Source organism: Crocodylus porosus, unplaced genomic scaffold, assembly GCF_001723895.1.
Source record: "Crocodylus porosus isolate Cpor-Errol unplaced genomic scaffold, CroPor_comp1, whole genome shotgun sequence".
In the NCBI taxonomy this organism is placed as follows: domain Eukaryota; kingdom Metazoa; phylum Chordata; order Crocodylia; family Crocodylidae; genus Crocodylus; species Crocodylus porosus.
Genome location: NW_017728931.1, coordinates 38,024,654 through 38,039,031, shown reverse-complemented (window position 1 = coordinate 38,039,031; position 14,378 = coordinate 38,024,654). Strand labels below are relative to the sequence as shown.

The 14,378-nt window shown below is 43.5% G+C and overlaps 1 protein-coding gene across 9 annotated transcripts in view; it reads right to left on the bottom strand.

Annotated features, from left to right (window-relative positions):
- The window catches only part of BICD1 (BICD cargo adaptor 1), a 264,809-nt gene that overhangs the window by 27,268 nt on the left and 223,163 nt on the right, over positions 1-14,378 (bottom strand). For 4 of the 9 annotated variants that reach the window (XR_002102857.1, XM_019544631.1, XM_019544632.1 and 1 more), the window contains exons 7-8: positions 12,995-13,312; positions 11,495-11,685 (exon numbers count right to left, since the gene is read on the bottom strand). Coding sequence is in view for 7 of the 9 variants with exons in the window: in XM_019544631.1 (XP_019400176.1) it covers positions 11,495-11,685; positions 12,995-13,312 (509 nt within the window). In the remaining 2 variants the exon portion in view is untranslated. Of the gene's footprint in view, positions 1-11,494; positions 11,686-12,994; positions 13,313-14,378 lie in introns of those variants that run through there. The other 5 variants (XR_002102858.1, XM_019544635.1, XM_019544633.1 and 2 more) reach the window with 3 other exon arrangements.

Below are 14,378 nucleotides of genomic sequence, written 5' to 3'. Positions count from 1 at the left end.
GCTCGCCACGTGGCAGGGGCTGAAGTAGTCTGGGACAAAGCCAGCAGAGAAGGCAGCCAAGTGAAGCCCCTGAATGTCATTCTAAGGGGGCAGGTGTGTGGCGGAGCATCTTTGGGGGTGCTTGCCACTTGAGGGCTTTCACAGGCTCTGAGGGGAGCCTGCTTTGGAGGAACAGCAGCGAAAACCTCCCTGAGGAACTATTTTAAGGGGGAAGGTGTGTGGCAGGGCACATAACATAAGTAATTTACAACAAGGCATGGCAGGAAAGACAGGTGCTGCTTAGGGGCCATAGGGTGTTGTGCCTAAAGGCAGTTGGGGAAACTAGCACTGTGGCTGGTCCGGGACCCCACTATGCCACAGGGAGGTTAAATAGATTTAATATGGCTGCCTGATATCAGGCTGGGGAGGCTAGCAGGGAGTTTGGGGGTCCACCAGGGGATGGGGTGAAGGGGCGACCCATGGGTGGGGCAGGGTGGTAGGCATGACCCACAGATGGGGTAGGGAAAGGGCAGGTGTGACCCACGAGGGGTAGGGAGGGCAGACACAACCTGCAAGAGGTAGGGGGAGCAACCATGATCTGTGGATAGGGGGTGCAGGCATGACCTGCAGGTAGTGTAGGGGGGCAGATGTGACCCACGAGGGGTAGGGGAAAGACATGCAACTTGAGGGTGGGGGGGGAAGGCACAACCTGTGGGGGGGAGGTGGAAGGGACAGGCACTTCCATGAGTGGAGTGGGGAGGCAAGTGCGACCCACAGGTGGGGTAGGAGGAACACGTGTTACCTGACGGGTAGGGGAGGAGACATGACTCGTAGACTGGGTGGGATGGGGTTCCCACACCAAACCTATACTCCCATCTCTCCCGCTCTTCCCCCCAACCAGGACTTACTTGCTCTGCTGCAGCTGTGGTGAACTCTAATAAACACAGCTGTACTTGGAGTGGCCCGTGGGTTGAGAGCACTAGCTGGTGGGGAACAAGGCCCCAGGGTTTTCCCAGCCCTGGGGCTGTGCAGGGAAAGTGTACAGAAGTTCCTTGCACTGGTTTAACTTAAATCAAATGAGTCTGATACTACACAGAGCCAGGTTTATCTTAAACTGGCTTCTGCAATTTTTAGACCACTTTGTATGCATGGAACTTCTGTATAGTTACAAGTTTAGCCTGGTTGTTGGTCACTGAGACTGGGTCTGTAAGTTTAAAGTTGGCACTGGGATGAGCTAAGTTTAAATTGGGTGGCCATTTTGAACGCAATTTAACCTCCCAAATGTCTGTATTTAGTCTAAATTAAAAGCAAAGCAGAGTGTGCATAAGCAACAGAAAATGAAAATATAAAATACTCTGCTGTTTGGGTACTTCCCTAACCTCTTCCCCAGTCAATGTGACCACTGCACAGACAGAAAGAGACCTGGTGGTAGAGAGTCAGCTTTTATGTCTGGTGGAAATTCCCTTTCATCAAGAGATTTTCTCCTTCCCTTAGAACAGCTTTTCGGTAGCTTTGTGCAAAATGGCCAAGAACCTGACTTCGCATTTTCCTTATAACATTATATTTAAAAAAATCATAAACTTATAACTGATTAATAAATAGGTAAAACCAAACAAGAACATTCTGTAAGTCATTTCTGAGAAAAGTATGTTAAATATTCAATAGCTGCATCAAAAACAATTATTTTAAAAAAGAAAATACAACTGGAAAATGAAAAACTAAGGCATTGATGTATTTCTCATCCATTATTTCTGCACTAGCAAGGTGCTAAGCACCTGATACTGACTGCCCTAGTGGTATGGAATTTGAGCACGCTAGACATTCCGCACCTTGAAGGATAAAGATAAGTACAGATTAAAAAATGCCCAAACTGTGCCAGGTCATTATGCTAGTCTTCATGGGTAAAATTCTTCCACTGTAGAAGACCATTGACAAGGCCCTCTCCACCGACTGGCTCCACTCAAGCCCCTGTTAAAAGACTGAGAAAGTTGCAAAGGACCTTCTGGATTTGTGATTTTCACTTTCACTGCATCAGTCAACAGGTTTTTTCCTTATTATTTTCCATGTGAATTTTAAGAATTAAATTCTACCTTGATACATTGCTGGCAACTTTTGGTGATTTTAAAGAGTTCTGTATGTGCATGTATCTCTGAGCAGAATTCATCACAAATTCTGTTCCTCTGTAAGATAGGAAAGCAAGGAAATCTAGTTTTGCAAAACTCCCTTGAAAACAAGTGCTTATAATGTTTGTCTCAAATTCTGATATGGTCTGATTTGCCAGTGAGGGTAGATATACCATATAGACCAAGTCTGGATGTTATATCCAGTATTTTGTGTGTGCTAAACAGGGCATGTCTACAAGTTCGTTCATGTGCCGTAATTTCGGTGCGTTAAGTTTAATACCTACAGGCATTTATACACATACCTTTGTCTGCTCTGACATGCCAGAAATCCACTGCATCACAGCAGACTCTAATTGAGTCTGTGGAGCATGCGAACTGATGCGCCAGGTGCTACATCACATACATTTGTATAAATGGCAGAATGCACGTCAGTGCAAAGAAAATGGCAGTTATATGCTTTTGAGCATTTCAGTGTGTTTTAGCTCAAAAGCGCACCGCCACCATTTTCTCAGCACTGATGCACATTTTGCCATTTATACAAATGCCCTTTAATCAGAGGTATTAATGCACTATAATCAGTGTGACTGCGCATTAGCACAGGCACTTGCTTTTTAAGAGATGCTAACACACAGTAGGCTAATTCTACTGTGTGTAAGCACAGTTTTCTGTGCTGCACTAATGCACAGTAGAATTAGTCTACTGTGCCGTTAGTGTCTTGTGTAGATGCACCTACAGGCAGTGAGTTTGATGCCAGACAAGAAACAAGGAAAACGTCAAGCAAATGTCAGCATCATTCTTCTTGTTCTGTCTTTATCTTCCATGTTAGCCTGCTCTAATGAGAATTAAATACCACCCTCTAAACCAGCAAACTTTCAGGTTTAATGCACTTAAACATGGCACCACTTTTGCCTCCCCACCAGTTAGCAGTAAACCCAGGGCCCCTCAGCAAGAGGCAAAACCATATTTAAAACAGCAGTTTTCACCTCCTTGCTGACCAGGAGGAAGCTGCAAAAGGGGGCCCCAGGGAAACCTGCAAAATTAAAGGAGCCACAGCACACCCCACTTTCACCATGAATTTGGTAGGTCCCTATCAAAATGTTTTCTTGTAAGTGCTTTTTAAATATTAAAGCCTCCTTTGGTAATACAAATAAACAATACTCCAAAATGGGCATGTCTACATGTATGCCATGTCCCAGTGCTGCACCAGTAGTTTTCAAAGCTACTATGCAGTAGCAATGAGCTTGTGGCTACAGCGCAGTAGTGGTGGTGTCACGGTTCATGTCTGCTGATGTTACATCACCGTATCAATGAGCTACAGTGATGTAGCATCTTGTGTAGATGCACCTGGTGAAACCTACAAGAGTTGGTTTAACTGGCATGCGAAAGAAAGGCATAGATCTGTCTGTAACAGTAAAAACTGAGTGACCCCTTGCTGGCAGGAGGAACAGGACAAAACAGTGAAGCATCTGTTCTTGGAGAATATATCCAACATTTTATGGAGAATACACTGCAGATATAAGCCAATCTCTGTAGTTCTTTTCTCTAATCACACCAGGCATGGAAGGATTGAATAAAATATATCAAGTTAAGTGAACATTTCAAGAAGAAACATCATTGTTCAGATAATGGATGGGAGTAAGAAGGGGATAAAGACACTGAAACAAAACTTTCTCCTATTCCCTTCATGGAGAAAATTCAAGGATGGACAGCAGAATCCTGGCCTATTTCAGGTACAGGGTAGTAAAATGACAATCTCGCTACTTCATCCTCAGGCTTGATGTGCATAAAAATTAGAGAAGAAAGAATTAATAACTGAAAATAAAAGGTCATTGGTGACAGAAGATTACATACTGTGGGACTATCAAATTCAGCATCAAGTTCACTGCTGAGACCCCTGTGGAAGGAATAAAACATAAGTGTTGTTTGCTTCCTTTATGCGCTCATTTCCTCATGTATTATGAAAAAATCCACTATACAGACAAAGAACTGCAGTTGTTGGTGCCCATCCTGGTTGGCTCAGGCTCCTGGAGGAATATTTTTTATCAGCATAACAATGTTTATTGATAAGTAAGCAAAGCGAGGAAATGAATGACATCTCATCCCTACATACGGTTTATGAATGGAGCTCTTGACTCAGTGGCAGCAAAACCACAGGAAGCTAAATGCATATCAGTGCCCTGAGGAAGCAATGCTCTGGAAATGGAACAATGGGTGGTTCCTAGGCATTGTGATAAGAAACTATTAGTACAACAAAAGACATATTGCAAAAGTCTGAAGTTAGGGGTATCTGGGACTGTTGCTTTAATGGCACAGTCAAGCAATGTTTGAATGGGCTATGATATAAAGAACTCTTTCCTGGCCAAATTTATGTTATGATTTTCCCTAAAGATCTTCTAGAGCAGATAGCAACCACAACTTGCCCTATGCTAGATGGCCAGTAGCAGCCAGCACTGCCACAAAAGTGAAGAGTACTGCTTTTAGGATTAAGTTAGAGGGGGTATGTAGAAATTGTTCAAGATAAGATTTGCTGAGAAAATATAGATTTCTCTTCTTTGTGGTATTTATGTTTGTGAGTGCTTTAAATATACTCTGGGCCCTTTCATCATTCTCAAATCCTACTGCAAATTCATGTGTGCCTGCTCATGTGGATGAAATGGTTGCTAGAATCGGTGCGTGTTATAGTGTTGTTTGAGTTTGCCTACTATTGTGTTATAATCCCCATGATTATGAGGTAGGTGCTACAAGCTATTTGTTGAGCAATACATATGGTGCTTGGCTATGGACAATGCATAGGGCAAGACCCTGTTCTTGACACAGGCACTTATGACATTCACACAGAAACAGACTCAAAACAGTAGAACAGAAGACTGTTTCCTTACTCTCTTTTTTGGTAATGCAAGATAATGAGCAAGACAGCAGAAATCCTACTTTGTGCTTGATTTTTTCCATTAGAGTGACCATATAGGAAAATGTGAAATCTGGGCCAATGTGAAACCTGGGACATTTTTCTCCCATCCTCCCACCTTTCAAATTAGTGGCACTGCTGCAGGTAAAGGCAGTGTGGCAGAGCTCTGGTATTACTATTTAGGCAGCTAAGAGACTCATTTTTCTTCACTTCATGGGTATTAACAATCATCTCCCCTTTACTGGCCATTCTACTAATCAAGCTAACCTATTTTAGGGGAACATTCCTGTCTGTGAGGTCTTCCTATTTCACTGCTTGTGACACACTGCCTCCGTGCCCCACGGCTAGAATGCTCATTTTAATTTTCACTGGCTAGCCAGAACTGGCCTCCAAAATCCAGGAATGTCCCAGCCAAACCAGAATGTATGGTCCCCCCGTTTACTATATATTTGATCTGTTACCAGCAGTAAGGAATTTTACCAAGAGCAAATATTTGATTTGCTGCTAAACCTGCTGCTAGCAGAACAATGTTAAATAATTCCCTACTCTCATTCACAATGCACTTTCTAAAATGGACCCTGAGTCATCTTTAAACCACAAGCTGATATACAGCCTTTATAGCTGTACTTAACTTTAAAGTACAATGAGGGAAGAGGGAACTTGCCTTGGTAAGGATGAAGTGCTCATGCGATGGCTGTAGGTGTTGCAGAGCTTGCTACCGCTGCCTTGAATTTGTTTTGCTACAGGCAGTGACAGGATGGGCCTTGGCTTTGGATCACCTGGTCAGCCAGGAAGTTGATCTTGTGCTTCTCACCTGCCACAACTTTGAGGAAATTATATTCCTAGGAGGCAATGACCAAGGTGGTCCTACCTGGTCTTAATCCCTGTTTTCTTCTGTAGGGCTCCAAAACTCCCCTTTAACTCACCCTAACCTTTCCAGATGGTACTCAGAGTCCTCTGCAGCCAGGTCTTAGTACTGCCTGTGAGTCTATTGTTCTGCCCTATGCCACGAGGCTTCAGTTAGGTGCACTCTTCCAGAGCTGGCCTTGACCTGTGCTCAAATATCCAAAAAAAAAAAAAAAAAAGGGAACAAAACCCCCCAAACCCTGACTGCTAGGGCAGAAAGAAATCAATTAATCCAATCACCGCCCTGCACAGGCCTGCCCGGCTTACTTGTGAACATTCACAGTTGCAATAGGATCTCTCCCATGCACAGCAAGGCTCTAACCTGAGACAGCAGTTCTTCTGTCCTCTTCCCCGGATCCTAAGCTGTCACTCTGCTCCAGAGATTATCAAAAGCCATGTGTGTCCTCTACCTCGGATCCTCAGCTGTCACTCTGCTCCGGAGAGTATCAAAAGCTGTGTGTGTGCAGGCCTCTGCCTGCCTCCATTCTCAGGGTCAGTTTCTCTGGCCAGTTTCGCAACCCTTGCCTGCTGGGACACTCAGCTGCTCCTCCCTCTGTGGCTTGCAGGGAATTGACCCCTCTGCCCCCTCCAGGGCCGGACATACTTCTGAGCAGTCTCCCTCCTCCAATCCAGAGCAAGATGCTGCTCCAGAAGTGTGATCGTTTCTCTTCCCTTCCGGCCTCTAGCTGCAGCCCTGCTGGCCCTCCATACTATAAGTGCTGGTGGTTTTCACTTTCCCTATCTGTTGCTGCCGGCTGTTTTTCTTCTCTTGCCCTCCCTTGCTCAGCATGTGCGGCACCTCGGGGCTTCTGTTTGCTTTTTCTCGCCCTTTCATATATCCCCCCCCGGCTTAAGATGCTGCCAGGCACTCTTCTTTGTTCATAAGGGGAACTTTCTTCCTGGACCGTCACCTGCTCTCCTGGCATTCGCTGCGTTTCGAGGGACTCCTTTGAGTGGCAACCAGAGAGAAAAATCAGCCACCACATTTTCTTTACCTGGTCGATATTCGACCATAAACTGAAATGGATGCAAAGCCATGTTATATGGGCACTGTCTGTCTTGGTGGATTTTAGCCATTTTAGTGGTGCGTGAACTGTTATAACTATGAATTCCTGCCCCAACAGGTAGTACTGAAAATATTCCACACCCCACTTTACTGCTAAACACTCCCTTTCTACTGCGGCGTACCTTCTTTCATGGTCATTTAATCTCCTACTGGCGTAGGCTATCAGTCTTTCTGCTCCCTCAATCCTTTGGGAAAGCACGGCCCCTAACGCTTGTCCTGATGCATCTACCTGAAGAATGAAGGGCAGTGCAAAATTCAGTGCGTGTAGTATAACATAAGGCCTGCTTAACCACCTCAAAGGCTCATTGTTGTATCTCCATCCAATGTATAGGGCCATTCCCCTTATCCTTGATCATGTTAGTGAGTGGGACTGCTAATTCTGCAATATTAGGAATAAATCTTTGATAGTAACCTGCTAAACCTAGAAATGCTCTCATCTGTTTCTTGGTTTGAGGGACCTGGTAACTTTTAATTACCTCAACCTTATCCACTAATGGTTTGATCTGTCCTTGCCCCATGCGGAAACCCTAATAATCTGTCTCACGCTGTCCTAATGCACATTTCCTAGGGTTAACCCTCAATCCCAATCGTTTCAACTTCTGCAAAACTGCCTGGACTGATGTTAGGTGCTGCCCCCAGGTCTTGGTATATACAACTATATCATCAATATATGCAGCCATATATTCATGATGAGGGGCTAGTAACCAGTCCAACAGCCTTTGAAATGTTGCAGCTGCACCATTTAGGCTGAAGGGCACTCTACAGAACTCAAAGTCCCCATGGCGTTCCGAATGCTGTTTTAGCCTGATCTTCTGGCTTTACCGAAATCTGCCAATATCTCTTGGCTAGATCAAAGGTGGAGATAAATTCCAGCTGCCCTATTCTTTCTAGCAACTCCCCAACCCGTGGCATGGGAAATGCATCAAACTGGGTGATGGCATTAAGTTTATGATAATCTATACACAAGTGGAGTGCCCCATCTTTTTTGGGGATGGTCACTATGGGGCTTCTCCATGGACTTCTGGAGGTCTTAATTACTCCTTGTTGGAGCATCTTCCCTATCTCGTCCTTTACTGCCTGATAATGGTGGTGTGGTATCTGTCTCCATCTTTCCCGCACAATAGTCCCTTCTGGTGTTTTAATTCCATGCACTGCATCCCTTGTTCTTCCTGGAATTTCACTGAACACATAAGCAAATTTCTCTAGTACCTCGTTCAGCTGTCTTAGTTGCCTCTGTCAAACTACATCCTGTAACTATTGCCCCCAAGTTGAACCTGTCTGTCCCCACATCTCCTAACTCTCTTCCAAACTCCTCTTTCTCTGGGATAGGAGTAGCCAACAGGCCCTCAGGTTCCTGCCACAACTTCAACAGGTTAACGTGAAATATCTGCCTGTCCTGCCGATGCCCCGGCCATGATACTTCATAGTCTACCGGACCAATCTGGCGTATGATCTGAAATGGCCCTTGCCAACAATTCAGAAATTTACTAGTTGAATTGGGTAACAGGACCAATACTCTCTGCCCAACCTGAAACTCTCTTTCTTTGGCTCCTCGATCATACTGCTGTTTCTGGTTTATTTGGGCCTTCCTCAGCTGAACACTCGCCAACTGATTCATAAGTCATTCTCTCAGAGTTGTCACGTATTGGGAAGGGATTGTTCCTTCATTTCCCTCCTTTTTTTGATAAACTCTGACTCCCAGACAGCTCAGAACACAGGTTCCTCCCGTTGAGCTTCCCAGAATTGTGCCCTGCCAGCGAACGTACTCATATGCCATAGATTAGCATCCTCCATATCTGATCCTTCTGCATTTTCCTGGCCTACCAGCCCTTCCCTAGGGGCGATTCGCTCCTGTCCCTTTGCTAACAATTGATGCATCTCTGGCCAATCTTGGCCTAAAATCATAGGGTACAACAAGTCATCAGCTACCCCTACTGGCCATTCCTGAATGACCCTCTTACTGTGAGCTGTACTTTCATCCTTGGGTATGTGCAGCCTTGTCCATGCATATCTATAGGTGTCAGCCTTGCTCCTTCATTCAAGGGTACTAACCCTTTTTGGACCAAGGTTTGATCACTTCCTGTATAGACATTCGGCTTCCCAGGAGAAACTCCTGGGAGTAATTTAACCCTGGTTGTTTCCAAGTTATTTTACTCCTGGGAACAGCTATTTTTACTCTGGGAGGAAAACCCTGAACATCTGTACATTTGTGGTTTCTCTTGGGAGAGCAAACAACTCTCCCAGGAGAAACTGAATGTCCATCTGAGGCCATATTCTTCCAGTGTTTCCTCCCTTCCTACCAGAGAGACAATGTGTCCCTTGCAGGACTTTGCTGCTCTAGTAGAGAACAGAACATGCCCCCTTCACAATTCCCACCCTGGTCTGAGGGAACCACAGGCTGACCATGGGTGGTCTGGGTCAGCCAGTCAGAGCTGCCCAACGCACTGCTGTCACCTGTTGGAACGCAAACTAAGAAAGCCTGCAAAACATGATGACCTGTCCCCCACCCCCACAAGCTAAATAGTGTTAGCACTGCAAGCTCTTCACACGTCAGAGCCTCAGTACTTGAAAGTCTGTACACGTGGCTCTGGGTAAATTTCTCTAGATTATCTTTCTTCTAGATTACCTGAATGTGTGTATGCAGTCATTGATGCACTTGCAGTGCACCCTGTGACTGCAGGTGGCATCCTGCCATGCCTTCTGTGTGACTTCAACCTAACTACACCTCTGCATTATTATTATAACAGCACTTCCAAGCTTCCCGGTTCTTTGGCCTCTGCCATGCAGGAGGTCAGACTAGGTGATAAGACTGCTCCCTTCTGGGCTTACTGACTTTGAATCTTGCAAACTCTGCTCTAGCAGAGAAAAGCAACTCCTTCAATACTTCTTTTTTGCCATGGTTGGGCCCAGCGCCTTACTTGTCTAAAGTTCTCATGATTTCAAATCAGGTATAAAAAAAATATGTAAAATCAGTTTCCTTTAGTATATACAAAAGTCACTATGAGAGATAGCGAGCCCCATTTTCATAGAAGGAAGAAAAAGCAGGCACCATTAATTTAGTTATGACGTTCCTGTCTAGATGGCATATTTACATGAGACAGTAATGAGCTATGGCAACATAGCCTGTCACTATGGTGACAAAGTGTCAGTGGGCATGAACTGTGATGCTGCTGCTACTGTGCAGTAGCAATGAGCTACTCATTACTACTGTGCAGTAGGGTCAGAAACAAACCATGCAGTGCTGGGACTGTGCCTCAGCGGCAGTTACTGTGTAGTCAGGCACATGTGTAGATGCGTCTAGTGAGTAGTAAAATAACGCATGTGCATAGATCTCCCTCCAAATTAAAATATAAAAAAAATAAATTGAGACATCAGCTGCCAGAGCCTCTCATTAAAATACTCAGTTAAATAAGGAATGATTATTTATTTTAAGTGAATCTTGGAGTGATGCTATATCAATGCAAAGGAATTATTTGAAAGGACTCCCTGACATGCAGATATACTTTGGTTTGCAAATTTAAAAGAGTTTCTTAACTTTCACTCCAGATCTCTGCCATTCTATTTTTGGCTGCAGGGGTTTCTGCATTTGTCATCTGAACCAATATTATTTGCACTGTATGACTTTAAACCTGTTGTAATATTGCTGTCACTAAGACAGATACGTTGTGGAATATTGTATAATAGTCTTATAAAGAACATCTTATTTATTTTGGAAGATATCACTTGTCTGGTTTCAATTCTTAAGTTTTCTGTTGGTTCTGCTTCTGCCCAGAAAGCTTGAAAATAAACAGTAAGGCAAACAGTCAAAAGCAAAAGTGCTGCTCAACAACAAACCATCCTTCTTGCTCATTTCTAAAGAAGAAAAGCAATCATTAGTTTGTCCATGATAAGAAAAAAAGATGGCATGACCTTAGAAACCTCACCGCAGCTTGCATTTCCCCTTTTATTTGTTGTACAAATAGAGACAGTGTTTTGTCGGTGTTTCATTTGGTAAAAATGAAAGCTTCCTAGCAATATGGGCCTCATGACTCAGTTTACATTAAATAAATATTTTATGAGTGTAATATTATATTATCTTTAATAACTCCAACAGGTACCCAAATGTAAGCACAACCCAAATACTATTTCTGGCTTGTGTGTATTGCCAGCCACTCTATCAATGAATGGCCTTTGTATTCCTGACTCATCTCCCTCATTCAGTTTGTCATTTCCTCACTGGCTAGCAAAGAGTCACTGGATCATATTAAACCGTGGAATAAGTGTGTGCAACTCTCACGGATGCCAGTGACAGTTGTGCCCACTTACCCCATGTATAAACTTGTCCCATTGTATCTGGGACCAGTTATTGTAGGAGCTGACATCCAGCCAGCAGCTACAGCAGGTGGCACAGATGTGGACTTTTTGCTTTTAAAGTTGCAAGAATATGCCTATATTCTATTGCATGTGCAGCGTTGGGAAAGTCCCCTATTCTGCTAATCACTCTGCACCACATGCACCCAAGGAAAAAATGTTTACCTGGTATGGCCACGGTTAACCTTTTTTCCTTGCTGAGACGGTGCCCATGGATGAATTCACTCATGGAAGGGGGGCCCCTCAGAAGAAATGATTCTGTGGAGGCGGGATGAGGGGGGACTCTTAATAAATGCTGTAGGTAGGTCCCTGAAGTCCTGGGATGACTCTGATCACAAAGGGAAGGTGAGAATAGTCTTGCAGGAGATCCAAGAAAAATACATATGGAAACAAAAGAGTTTTACTTTAATTACCTTTAAATGTCTTATGAATGATATCATTATGTTAATTTGTATAACAGGTAAAACACCAACTTGTGTTGCCACCCCCTGTTATTTCCACAACAGGATGCAAATCCTATGTTGGAAATTTTTGTTCACCTTAGTTTACAAACAGATGTTACATTTGTCCTAGGAAAAGCCATTTTATCCAAGGACAAAGTGCAGTCATTCAAATATCCATGTCTACTGTCCTGAGATAAATCTTGAAAATGTTCATGGGACAAGATGTAATAACAATTTATCCTAGGACATTGCCAAGTGTGTCTGAACCATTATCACAGGATTGCATCATTGAATCAATGGCAGAAAAACAGTAGTGCATTCAGCCACCCCGTAATCCCCAGTTAGAAGGGAAGTGTGTGTACACGCCAATCCCAGATCTGGAACAAACATAGGCACAACTTGTCCAGCAACAAATACAACATCTGTTCCTAGCCTTACAGGAGGAGACAAGATTTAGTTATTTCCACCCTCTTTCCCACCTTTTTATGTTTAGCATTCATTAGGATCCCTGACGGTTTTCCCTAAATCTTTTGCATTGTGACCAAGAAGTACCAGAAAAAGGGAATGAACATCCAGGACTTCTTGAACAAAGAGTCCTTTTCAACATCAGAAGCATCAACATCTCCATAACTACACAGCATTAGCAAGACAGTCACAAGACAAGATGAGAATTCACTGGTTGAACAATGAAGCGTTATGAATGGTAGCCATCCCCTTTGACCAAGTCACTATTATATAATGCAGAGAAATCTGTCTGAGTGAACACATCCGTATCCTTTTCCCCACTAATGAGAGAGAGACAAGCACCATGGCTTATCAAAAAGCTACAATTTTTGTTTTAAAAGTGCATTGAAAAGCTCACAGAACACAGGGTCTTGCCTTTATTTCAGAAGGCTGTTTTACTGTGTGCAAAACCTTAACTCATTTAAAAAAATACAATCACACTAATAAAAGACATAAGAATGTACTGGGACACTGACAGACTATAGTCTGAAACTATATTAAAAAGGAGGAGATAACATTATGGGTAGGTGGAACCAAAAAACACTTAGCCAAGCTTTGAATTCTGACCAGCCACTAGTTGCATCTTCCCCATCACCTTTTCCCCAAACAAAACACAAATTATAATATTAATAATAATAATAATGTTTACAATTCAGTGAACGACTTTTAACTAAAGTCTGGCCACTGCACTGTATCATAAAGATCACTGCATGCATACCTTTTCCTCTGAGTGCCACTGCTGACCAGTAAGTTTGGTTGCTGTGGGCCCTGACTATGCAGGAGGAAAGTGTCTATGGTTGGCACGGTGGCTGATGCCTCCTCACTTACTTTAGGGCTGCCGATCTTGCTCTTTCCAAGCTTGCCTTTGCTGCGTCGGGACTGCTCATGATCGAACTCTAAATCCTCCAGTCTCTGGGTTAGGGCAAGTTTTTGCTGGATAGCCATCCGCAACAGAGAATTTAGGGTCTTCTTCTCATCCTCAGCAGCTGCCAGCTGCCTTTGCATCTCATCCAACTGTGTGACATACTCATCGCATCTGAAGAAACAAAAGAGGGAGATACCTGGAGATACATTCTAAAATCAAGCACAACCAAGGTGGGCCTGAACCAACAGCACAAATCTAAACCAGAAAGAGATTTGGGACCAGCTCAAGGTTTCAACTCAAGTGAATTTTTAGCACAGGCCTAATCTCAATCTTGCTGATTCCTACTTGGAGAAAGTTTTGAACCAGAGCTCAACTGCAAACTTTTACAATCAACAGAAATATCTGGATGTAAAATATGGGCGCAGCCATTACCCTCCTATTTCATTTCTGATCCAGATCATGAGATCAATTTTAAGGTTGTGTTTGGGATGATCAGTAATTCAAATACAATTGTGTTGTGGGCCACTGAATTGATAATTTACTTGTAGTGGAGCAGGCCATAAACAATAAATTCTACTGAAAGCTAAGTATTACACAATAGTATGACAGGAGCTGGAACATTTCCATTCCATACTTAATGTTTCCTAATTTGTTACATAAGACACTAACAATTATTTGCCAGTGGTCACTGGTCAAAAGCAGGAAAGCAAAGTCTGGATAATGCATTATGTTAACTAACTGCACAGAGATATCCTAATGTATCTGTTCTCCTTGGAATCTAGTAACCTTTATTCCAAGGTTTATCTGTGTACACAGCTTAGAAAGGGAGTTGTGGTGACTATCTTGGGCTTTGGGGTGTAAACAATGAAAGGTCTGAGTGTAGCCATCTTTTTTTGTCTGGTCACCAACCTATCAATAGCCTTTCAATCCAGGTAACTAGCTCACGTTACACAACATATCAAAGAAATGAATCCCTCAACATTTTGAGTTTCCTACATCATGTTTCTCTCTGTTCCACTTCTTTAGGAACTTTGACCCAAGTTGCATCTCACATTTGATCACTGGCAGATCTTGAGGTTGTTACCTGTCAGCTCCATGTTTTTGGGGAACCGTGACACAGGACACAGACTGTCTGACTCACAAAGAATTGCGCCCCCCAACCTAAACAGAAGCTGATTAAGATGCAGTGCGAGACACATCTAAAACCCCCCAGATAAGGGTGACAAAAGTGAAACAA